This window comes from Eriocheir sinensis, chromosome 50 (genome assembly GCF_024679095.1).
Source record: "Eriocheir sinensis breed Jianghai 21 chromosome 50, ASM2467909v1, whole genome shotgun sequence".
NCBI classification, from domain to species: domain Eukaryota; kingdom Metazoa; phylum Arthropoda; class Malacostraca; order Decapoda; family Varunidae; genus Eriocheir; species Eriocheir sinensis.
The window spans coordinates 1,571,915-1,584,000 of record NC_066558.1 but is presented as its reverse complement, the minus strand read 5'-3'; the positions used below and the strand labels follow the sequence as shown (position 1 = coordinate 1,584,000).

At 42.4% G+C, this 12,086-nt stretch overlaps 1 protein-coding gene across 2 annotated transcripts in view; it reads left to right on the top strand.

Annotated features, from left to right (window-relative positions):
• Nucleotides 1-12,086, top strand: part of LOC126982152 (protein kinase C-binding protein 1-like) — a 48,034-nt gene that overhangs the window by 3,259 nt on the left and 32,689 nt on the right. For both annotated transcript variants that reach the window (XM_050833998.1, XM_050833996.1), the window contains exons 2-3: nt 267-705; nt 3,472-3,647. In XM_050833998.1, coding sequence (XP_050689955.1) covers nt 301-705; nt 3,472-3,647 — 581 coding nt within the window. In that variant the 5' untranslated portion in view covers nt 267-300. The remainder of the gene's footprint in view (nt 1-266; nt 706-3,471; nt 3,648-12,086) is intronic.

Sequence of the window (12,086 nt, the reverse complement as noted above, 5' to 3'; positions counted from 1 at the left end):
ATTGCTCTATACGTGTAGTTCTTGGAAGCATCTCACTAATCCCCTCGTCCCCTTCCAGAGAGGGCTGTCAGGCGTCCCCTAAATGCAGGAAGGCATATGAAGGGTTCACTCTATACATGTAGTTCTTGGAAGCATCTCACTAATCCCCTCGTCCGTTTTCAGAGAGAGCTGTCAGGTGTCCCCTAAATGCAGGAAGGCATATGAAGGGTTCACTCTATACATGTAGTTCTTGGAAGCATCTCACTAATCCCCTCGTCCGTTTTCAGAGAGAGCTGTCAGGTGTCCCCTAAATGCAGGAAGATGTCAGAGGTGAAGGCCGCCCTTGAAGATGACTCGACGCCCTCCAACCAAGACACAGTGTCCGAGGAGGAGGACAACCTCAGCGACCTGGAGTCCCACACGGGGAGCGAACGCGACGCCTCCGAGGCCGGGTCCGAGACTCCCTCCCTCTCGGACCGCTCCAGCCAGCGCGCCTCCAGGTCCACCTCCAACACGCCCACCAACACACGGTCCACGCGCAGCAGAGACAATCCGGACTTCGTGGCCAAGCAAAAGTCCTTCATGGCCAAGTTCCAGGCGGCCACGGCGGGCAGCGAGGCCACCATGGTGAGGCCCGAGACTCCAGGGAAGAGGAAGAGGGACGGCAGCACCTTCACCTCCGCCACAAAGAAGAGGAAATTAGGAAAGACGGATAATAATGGGCAGGTGAGGGGTGGCGATGGTGGTGGTGAGGGTAGTGATAAATATAATGAGTAAATAGTAATAAGTGTCAAATGGAAGGTTCTGGAGGGTAGTAACGATAGTAATAGTAGTAATGTGTCGTACAAGTAATAATGAAAGTAGTAGCTAATAATGGGTGGTAGATTTACACTAGACAACTAAGAAATAAGATTGACAGTTAGAATTAGTCATGGATTTGTCGATTCATATGTACAGAAAGCTAAATTCACAATGGAAAATATACTAAGTAGGTTGACAGTTTGAGATTGTTAGTGGATTACTGCATGAGGGATCGACATCAAGGCTTGGTCACTGTAATACCCCCGTTCTTTGGTCCTGAGGTGCTGTTGCGTTACGTTCCGGCGTCCTTGGTAGCAGTAACTGGGTTGTGTCGGGGAGATCATTTCAGGAAGGGAGACATTCTGAAGGGGAGCCACAGTTAGGATCTTATTTTTTCCATTTTTCTGCTGCTCTTTGGTCCTTTGTCACCCCAGAACGGCACAGGAAAGGGAGGTATTGAGACTTTTGTGATTTCCGAGACATTTATCGATGGGTTGACACGTCTGGTCTTGTATTTATTTAGTTACAGTTCATCTTACAAGCCTCCTCCTCCTCCTCCTCACATTGATACTTTATGTTCTATCTGCCATGATTTACCCACCACACCTGGTAGTAGCAGGGACCATGTTTCTGAATGGTCCCTCTAAGCGAGAAAAATGAGAAAAAATCATCACTCACACGAACCATTTCATAATATATATCAAAGCATTTGTGATCAGTTTATACATCATCTATTTTGGGGGGTTTATATCATGGCACAAATTTGGCCCGTCGCTGCTACACGGTAAAGCCACAGATTTGGCCCATCGCTGCTACACGGTAAAGCCACAGATTTGGCCCGTCGCTACTACACGGTAAAGCCACAAATATGGCCCATCACTGCTACACGGTAAAGCCACAAATTTGACCCATCGCTGCTACCGGGTTACAGGGTCAATGCAAAGGATATGACCTCCAGGGTCGCACACACTTGCAGCATATGGCTCCTATACCTCAACCTTATTGTTCTATTAACTTTTTTATTTATTCTTATTATTCTGTGGTTTGTCTTTAGTGATATGTTCTTATTTAGTGTATTTTGCAGCCCCTACATTAACTTCTTCCTACAGGACTTGTTGAAAGATATTTACTGGTGTAGTTGGGAGGATTTGAACCCTTTCCCTCTTCTACATATGCTTTCTTGGGACTGATGATCCAACTTCTCTCCCTGCAACTCTTTTTCTCTCTAGAGGATTTTGTTTCTCTCCACACAAGACTCCTTTTCTCTCCACACAGGACTTTTCTCTCCCCTACACATACTTTCTCATGGGTCTTTATAACCCTCATCTATCCACACAGGACTTTTCTCTCCCCTACACATACTTTCTCATGGGTCTTTATAACCCTCATCTATCCACACAGGACTTTTCTCTCCCCTACACATACTTTCTCATGGGTCTTTATAACCCTCATCTCTCCACACAGGACTTTTCTCTCCCCTACACATACTTTCTCATGGGTCTTTATAACCCTCATCTATCCACACAGGACTTTTCTCTCCCCTACTCATACTTTCTCATGGGTCTTTATAACCCTCATCTATCCATACAGGACTTTTCTCTCCCCTACTCATACTTTCTCATGGGTCTTTATAACCCTCATCTATCCACACAGGACTTTTCTCTCCCCTACACATACTTTCTCATGGGTCTTTATAACCCTCATCTATCCACACAGGACTTTTCTCTCCCCTACGCATACTTTCTCATGGGTCTTTATAACCCTCATCTATCCACAAGGACTTTTCTCTCCCCTATGCATACTTTCTCATGGGTCTTTATAACCCTCATCTATCCACACAGGACTTTTCTCTCCCCTACTCATACTTTCTCATGGGTCTTTATAACCCTCATCTATCCATACAGGACTTTTCTCTCCCCTACTCATACTTTCTCATGGGTCTTTATAACCCTCATCTATCCACACAGGACTTCCAGAATTGCTTATATTATACAAACTATTACATGTGTCACTTTGGAGTAAAGCCTGATGTCTTATACGCCAGTTATCATTCTTACACTACCTTATGAGATCAAGTTTTGGGTGCGTTTGGTTTTAACTGCTTGTGGCTCCAGTGCTCATCTCTGTCACACTGTCCCTTGAGCCTGTGATGGGTGAGAATCCATTACCCAGGATGCAGGGCAGGTGTCAAATCCAGGTTACCACAGTTTACCTTCCCCAGGTGTCCCCAGGTACACAGTTATTTACCAGCCTGAAAGGAAGGATGAACAGCTGGGTGGGATGCATGCCAGCTGACCAGGGAGATGATATGCCATTAGATTTGTCATTATGGGAGCACAAACATATATTTTATAGGACAGTTTTCCTCTCATATCCTCTTAAATGTTTATATGCTCTATAATTCTTTCTCTACCCCATACAGGACTACCAGAATAGTAAATACTGAACAGACTAGTGGATATGTCTTTGTGGGAACTAAAATATAATCTCATAGCCCATTTTCCTTCTGTTAATACTTTATAACTTGCTTTAACTCCCTCACACCCACACAGGACTTGCAAAATGACAGACTATACGCTATACTGTATGTGTCATTGTGGGAACCTAACCATATATCCTCTAGGCCTGTAGATACCTGATAGACCTCTTACTATCTTACAACTTTCTTTAACACTTTCCCTGCCTCCCCAGGACTACCAGAATGATAACTACTGCTGGGAGTGTCATCGGGAGGGTGTGTTCATCTGCTGTGAGATGTGCCCCCGCGTGTTCCACCTCAAGTGTGCCGGCATGGAGAAGGAGCCGGAGGAGGACTGGGCCTGCAGCGAGTGCCACGCCGTCATGCAGGCGGAGAACACGGAGAACAGGTGAGTGGGAGGGTGTGAGAGTGAGAGAGAGAGAGTGAGAGCAGTATTTTGAATTATAGACCACGCAGATGTTATAATTATGCTTTGAATGTAGAATTAAGCGAAAGATGAGCAACTTCAGTATTCAAGGGAGAGAGTGTATGTGTATTTGCCTAGTTGTAGTTGTAGTTTTACAGGGCCTGGGCTTACGCTCATGTAGTCCCGTCTCCGTATCTGTATTTGTACTTTTCCTTAAAGCTTTGCACACTCTTCGCCGATACTACATCCTCACTTAGTCTGTTCCAAACCTCTATATTTCTTTGCGGGAAGCTGTATTTCTTTATGTGTGTGTGTGTATATGTGTGTGTGTGTGTGTTAGAGTGAACAAAATGCACTTTTATTTTCCGAAACATAACTGAATTTGAAGACGAAAGCAAACAGAAGAATAAAGCAGGGAAAATTGGGTCATACAACAGTCCAAGGTCATGTCATAGTGGCCAGTTAAAAAGATAACATGTATCCTTATAGAAGGGAAATACTACCAGTCCCATTGCATAGTCAGGCCAGAGGAAGACTTCATGGTAAAACTCCTCACCCATTTGTTTGTAAGATCGAAAACATTAAGTAATTTATGTACCGGAGAAGTGAATAAGAGGGAGTATTTATTGGAGGGAAGTAGCATATACCAAACCCAATGCATAATTAGGGTAGAGCAAGACCTGTTGACCACACAAATGATGCAGCAAAACTCTCACTAATTTCACTTCCAAGATCTGTAATGTTAACTAATATATGTGCCAGAAGGGTTACTTATGATAGGAGGGAAATAACACTACCAGCCCCAGTGCATAGTCAGGGGAGAGCAAGACCTGTTGACCACACAAATGATGCAGCAAAACTCTCACTAATTTCACTTCCAAGATCTGTAATGTTAACTAATATATGTGCCAGAAGGGTTACTTATGATAGGAGGGAAATAACACTACCAGGCCCAGTGCATAGTCAGGGTAGAGCAAGACCTGTTGATCACACAAATGATGCAGCAAAACTCTCACTAAATTCACTTCCAAGATCTGTAATGTTAACTAATATATGTGCCAGAAGGGTTACTTATGATAGGAGGGAAATAACACTACCAGGCTCAGTGCATAGTCAGGGGAGAGAAAGATTTGTTGACTAAAATGATGCAGCAAAACCCTCCCCAGTTTGGTCCCGAGATCTAAAATGTTAAGCAAACAAAGCTGTGGCCGGACAAGGCTCAGAATTAATTGAGATCGTGCCTGATGCTTTAATTAAGATGTTATTTGGGGACTTGGTGGATGGATGAACTGAGGAGGGAAAAAAATTATATGTGAACTAAAAACTAGGGAATATACAACACAAATTATAGGTAGAGAAAATTAGTGAAGAATGTCATGGGTAGTGTTTTAATTAAGACATTATGCTATGACTTCCTCGGCCAAGGAATTGTAGAAAGAAAAAGATAACTGTGGGATATACAACACAAATAATAGAGGTAGAGAGTAAAACATAATCAGAAATATAATGGGAGCTTGTTAAAGAAATTGCTGTAGTGATTTTCTGGCTAAAGGAAGTGTGTGATGCAGTATAAGCAAGAATAATATATGACCTAAAATAAATTGAGATATATAATAACCAAGATTAGAGCGAGGAAGGAAGATTGTCTGAGAACTATCTTATTGGCCTGTTAATGAGTCTGCTATGCTGTGACTAGATAAGGAAATTGTGTGATGTATTTTAATTAAGATATACATTGAATTAAACAAGAAAAGTCGCATATATCATTGAGGAGGTAGATTTAGGGAGTAAGATTATTATTTTAAAACAGTCTGGATAGCTTGTTAATGAATCTGCTATGCTCTGACTAGATAAGGAAATTGTGTGATGTATTTTAATTAAGATATACATTGAATTAAACAAGAAAAGTTGCATATATCATTGAGGAGGTAGATTTAGGGAGTAAGATTATTTTAGAACAGTCTGGATAGCTTGTTAATTAATCTGCTATGCTCTGACTAGATAAGGAAATTGTGTGATGTATTTTAATTAAGATATACATTGAATTAAACAAGAAAAGTCACATATATCATTGAGGAGGTAGATTTAGGGAGTAAGATTATTTTAGAACGGTCTGGATAGCTTGTTAATTAATCTGCTATGCTCTGACTAGATAAGGAAATTGTGTGATGTATATTAATTAAGATATACATTGAACTAAACAAGAAAAGTCACATATATCATTGAGGAAATAGAGTTAGAACAGTCTGGTTAGCTTCTTAATCTGCTATACTGTAACTAGCTAATGAAGTATAGAGTAGAAGAACATACAAGCTGGATTTATATATACATTCCCCTGGCATGGCACTACAGGCCTATCCCAACCACTAGCTATTGAGGGGAATGGACCCTTGCCAACGTGTGTTTGTGTGAAGTCAAGACTGAGCTATGCAACACAGGGGAAGGAATATAAACAACTCAGAAGGAGCTTGTTTGTTGTGCCAAGGGGGTGTGAGAGACATAATTCCCTTCCTATAATGTTATCACCATTATGGAAGATGGACACAAAGGCATAGATTTATATTGAGTAGAAATTGAGCTATATACAAGACAGGGGAAGGAATATAAACAATGAGGAGCTTGTTTGTTGTGCCAAGCGGGTGTGAGAGACATAATTCCCTTCCTATAATGTTATCACTTATGGAAGATGGTCACAAAGGCATAGATTTATATTGAGTAAAAATTTGGGTATATACAAGACAGGGGAAGGAATATAAACAATGAGGAGCTTGTTTGTTGTGCCAAGGGGGTGTGAGAGACATAATTCCCTTCCTATAATGTTATCACTATTATGGAAGATGGACACAAAGGCATAGATTTATATTGAGTAGAAATTGAGCTATATACAAGACATGGGAAGGAATATAAACAATGAGGAGCTTGTTGTTGTGCCAAGGGGGTGTGGGAGACATAATTCCCTTCCTAAAACATTATCACCATTATGGAAGATGGTCACAAAGGCATAGATTTATATTGAGTAAAAATTTAGCTATATACAAGACAGGGGAAGGAATGTAAACAACTCAGAAGGAGCTTGTTTGTTGTGCCAAGGGGGTGTGAGAGACATAATTCCCTTCCTATAATGTTATCACTATTATGGAAGATGGACACAAAGACATAGATTTATATTGAGTAAAAGTTTAGCTATATACAAGACAGGGGAAGGAATATAAACAATGAGGAGCTTGTTTGTTGTGCCAAGGGGGTGTGGGAGCCATAATTCCCTTCCTAAAACATTATCAACATTATGGAAGATGGTCACACAGACAGAGATTTATATTGAGCAAAAATTGAGCTATATGCAACAAAGTAAAGGAAAATGACCGCACAGCTTGTTTTAAGAGCCTAGTAAGTGTCATAAGGCATAAATAAGCTCCCTTCAACATTATCACCATTATGGAAGTTAAACACACAGGCAGGGATTCATATTGAGTAGAAATTGAGCTTATATACAACTATCAGGACACCTCTCCTCCCGAAACTGACCTATCTTTCGGCCACCTCTTTGGATTCTTTTTTTTTTATTAATGTTTACTTTTTTGGGCCCTTGAGCTGTCTCCTTTGCTGTAAAAAAAAAAAAAAAAAAAAAAATAGTCTTCCAAATACATCGAGGCCGGTCTGGCGTAGGCTCCCGTGGGTCCTTTCCTCCCCTCTGCGCTGCCACACAGTCCCAACACCTGTCCCTTCCTCTCATATGTAAGCTACAGGTATCATATGAGAGGAAAAAATAGGTGTTGAGACTGTGTGGCAGAGCATAGGGGAGAAATGGACCCACGGAAGCCAATGCCAAAACAGACTCGACCATAGAGAGATTTATATGGAGTAATAACAGCTGTACATCAAAGGGGAAGGAAAATAAACCACACAGAGCTTGTTGTAAGGCCGCGTTTGTTGAGTCAAGTGGGTGTTTGGCATGAGCTGACTCCCTACAATGTTAACTCCATCATAGAGAGTTTTATATGGAGTAATAACAGCTGTACATCAGAAGCGAAGGAAAATAAACCACACAGAGCTTGTTGTAAGGCCTCGTTTGTTGAGTCAAGTGGGTGTGAGTCATGAGTTCCCTTCCATTAAGACATTCAACATCATGCAAGCAGAACACACATGCATTGATTGGCTCCCTGCATTGGTTATAAGGCGGTTCAGAATGCACTCAGTAACCTCAGAGCTATAGCATGAAGGCATTGAACAGCACCATGGCTTTGTGATTTGGTAGTGTTGGGAAGATGAACTATGTGATATGATTGTGGGAATGAGAAGAAGGGAGGATAAATTAGTTAATGATTGCACTCAGTAACCTCAGAACTATAGCATGAAGGCATTGAACAGCACCATGGCTTTGTGATTTGGTAGTGTTGGGAAGATGAACCAAGTGATATGATTGTGAGAATGAGAAGAAGGGAGGATAAATTAGTTAATGATTGCACTCAGTAACCTCAGAGTTATAGCATGAAGGCATTGAACAGCACCATGGCTTTGTGATGTAGTAGTGTTGGGAAGATGAAATATGTATCTTGATTGTGGGAATGAGAAGAAGGGAGGATAAATTAGTTAATGAATTTACTTGGTGTACAGTGTTAGAAATGTCTTTAGGGGGATAAATCCGAGGTTGACTATGCTAGACTTCCATTTAGATGTCTTGTGGCCTTGAGAAGCTGTGAGGATAAATGAGTTAATGGATTTTTTTTGGTGTTACACAGTCGGAAATATTTTGGGTGGGATAAATACTAAGTTAACATTATGCTAGACTTCCATATAGATGTCTTATGGCCTTGAGAAGCTGTGAGGATAAATGAGTTAATGAATTTGGTGTACAGAAATATCTATGGTGGGATAAATACTAAGTTAACTTTATGCTAGACTTCCATTTAGATGTCTTATGGCCTTGAGAAGCTGTGAGGATAAATGAGGTAATGAATTTGGTGTACAGAAATATCTTTGGGGGGATAAATACTAAGTTAACTTTATGCTAGACTTCCATATAGATGTCTTATGGCCTTGAGAAGCTGTGAGGACAAATGAGTTTAAGTTAACTTTATGCTAGACTTCCATTTTGATGTCTTATGGCCTTGAGAAGCTGTGAGGATAAATGAGTTAATGAATTTGGTGTACAGAAATATCTTCGGGGGGATAAATACGAAGTTAACTTTATGCTAGACTTATATTTAGCTGTTTTGTATGCTTCTAGATTCACTTATGTTTTCCCAAGAGCTTAAGTAATACGAGTAACACTATCATTTTATACTGTACTGTCATTTCCTTGTTATTCTTTCCATTTATGCTCATCTAGGGGACTTAGTTTAGGTCTATATCAGTTATTTAAGTATCCTCTGTGCCCTCAGTAATAATGAATAATAGTAATAATGATAATAATAACAAATGTAGGAGCTGGTTGGGTATAGTGAGGTGTAGTGAGCTCGCTAGTGTAATATTTTTTTTACTCACTACAATACAATGGGAGAGAGCCTGGGTTCGATTCCCGGGCGGAGTGGAGAAATTTGGGCGGTTTTTCCGATACCCTACGCCCCTGTCGACCCAGCGGTGAATGGGTATCAGGTATTAATTGGGGGTTGTGTCCCGTCTCCTGGGGTCTGTTCCCTTCTATAATTCCTTCCCCTTGTCTCTCCGGCATATGACCACAGATGTTGCGCTGACTAAACAAAACTTTCCAACTACAATACAATGGTGGTCTAATGGCCTTGTATATTATAACGGTCCCATAATGGCCTTCTGCGTGTTAGCTTGGGCGAGCAGCCAGGGCGGGGCGGGGCGGGGCGTTGGGGCTGGCATAAGGGCGGGCCGGGGCGGCGGTCATGGTGGCAGCTGGGCAATCAAGGAACACCTGAAGCAACAATTACCGGCCCCTGGGACTCCCTACGCAGGTGTCCCGGGGGGCGTGTATGACCCTGACGGGGACACACAACCTCGTTTTAACACCACTCGAACTAACGAATGGGAGAAATACAGAAGATGAAGAAGAATGGTGAACAGAAGAACTAGATGAGAAATACAAACTAAAAGAAGGAAAGAAGATGAACAAGGATGAGTCTTGTTCGATACGTGAGAAGAAAGTTGATTTGACCTTCAGATGTGAACACACAAACTCGTCTTATTACCCGAACCCAAGAACGAGGAGAAATAAAGAAGGCATAAAACTGACTGAGAAATTAATGAAAGCCACAGATTACGTAGGTGAATATAGTCCAATACGTGGGAAGAAGAAAGTTAATTTGACCTTCAGATGGGGAACACGCAACCTCGTCTTACCGAACCCAAGAACGAGAAGTTAAGAAGAATTAAAACTGACAGAAATCAATCAAAGCGACAGACAACGTAGATGAAGATAGTTGAGTCTTGTCTGATATGGGTTGAAAGAAGAAAGGGTTAATGTGACCTTGACGCTGGGAAGACACAACCTCGAACCCAAGAACGAGAAGTTAAGAAGAAATAAAACCGACTGAGAAATTAATAAAAGCGACAGACAACGTAGGTGAAGATAGTTGAGTCTTGTCCGATATGCTTTGAGAGAAGAAAGAGTTAATTGATGTGACCTTGAGGCAGGGAGCACACTACCTCATTACTCGAACTAACTAATGGAAGACGCAAAGAATATAACCAACTGGGAAATTAAAATCGATGGACTACGTAGATGGTTGCAAATGAGAGAGCTAACGATAGAGGAAGGGTGACAGGCAGGGAGGAACACTAATACGAGGAAAAAAATATAGCAACAGGAAATTACTGAAAGCAGCGAACTATATGAATACAGATAAGTCTTGTCCAATGCTTTGTGAGAGAGAGGGAGAGAGGAGACCCAACGTTGAGGGGTGAAGGACAGGGAGGAACACGAATACAAGGAGAAAAAATATATATAGCAACGGGAAATTGATGAAAGCAGGAAACTAGATGAATACGATGAGTTTTGTCCGATGCTTTGTGAGAGAGAGAGAGAGAGAGAGAGAGAGAGAGAGAGAGAGAGAGAGGAGACCTAACGTTGAGGGGTGAAGGGCAGGGAGGAACACGAATACAAGGAGAAAAAAAATATATAGCAACGGGAAATTGATGAAAGCAGGAAACTAGATGAATACGATGAGTTTTGTCCGATGCTTTGTGAGAGAGAGAGGGAGAGAGAGAGAGGAGACCCAACGTTGAGGGGTGAAGGGCAGGGAGGAACACGAATACAAGGAGAAAAAAAATATATAGCAACGGGAAATTGATGAAAGCAGGAAACTAGATGAATACGATGAGTTTTGTCCGATGCTTTGTGAGAGAGAGGGAGAGAGGAGACCTAACGTTGAGGGGTGAAGGGCAGGGAGGAACACGAATACAAGGAGAAAAAAAATATATAGCAACGGGAAATTGATGAAAGCAGGAAACTAGATGAATACGATGAGTTTTGTCCGATGCTTTGAGAGAGAGAGAGAGGGAGAGAGGAGACCCAACGTTGGAGGGTGAAGGGCAGAGAGGAACACGAATACAAGGAAAAAAATATAGCAACAGGAAATTACTGAAAGCAGCGAACTATATGAATACAGATGATTTTTGTCCGATGCGTTGGGGGAAGGAGTTGATCTGCGAGCGAGAGAAGGGTGAAGCACAGGGTCAGGGAGGAGGAGGGGAAGCAACAGGGATTAGTCAGAGAGGGCGTCTCTCTCCCGCCAAAAGCCCTCGGTCGCCATGTCGCCCTTACGTATATTCACCCTGGCGATCACTCTCCCTGCCACAGTAACCCCTCCCCCTCATCTCCTCAGGTCCTCTCATTTCCCACGGCTAGTCAGCTTTGTGTGGACTGGGGACTGGGGAGCGGTGTTGAGGTCCACGGCTGAGCATAAAGAGACCTTGGACCCAGCGAGACGGGCGGGAGAGCTCGTAAAGGGAGGGATGGGGGAGAAGGGAGAGGAAGGGAAAGAGTGTATAGGCGAAGTATTAGTAGACTGATGGGAGAGCTCGTAATAGGAGAAAGGAGAGGCTTGTTATGAAAAGAAGACAGGAAGTAAAGTGAAAAGTATACTATTGACACGAACTAGACAGGCAGAGCTCGTAAAGGGAGGGAGAGGAGGGTGGGATGGGGGAGAGTGAGGGAGAGAAGGCAAAAGGAAGGCTTGTGATGATAGAAAGACGGGAAGTAAAGTGAAGTATACTATTGACAGGAACTAGACAGGCAGAGCTCGTCAAGGGAGGGAGAGAAGAAAAAAAAGGAAGGCTTGTGATGATAGAAGACACGAGAAGTTTAAACATGAACTAGACAGGCAGAGCTCGTAAAGGGAGGGAGAGGGAGGGAGAGAAGAAAGAAGGGAGACAATGATATCAGAAGACACGGGAAGCAAAGTATAGACACGAACTAGACAGGCAGAGCTCGTAAAGGGAGGGAGAGAAGAAGGG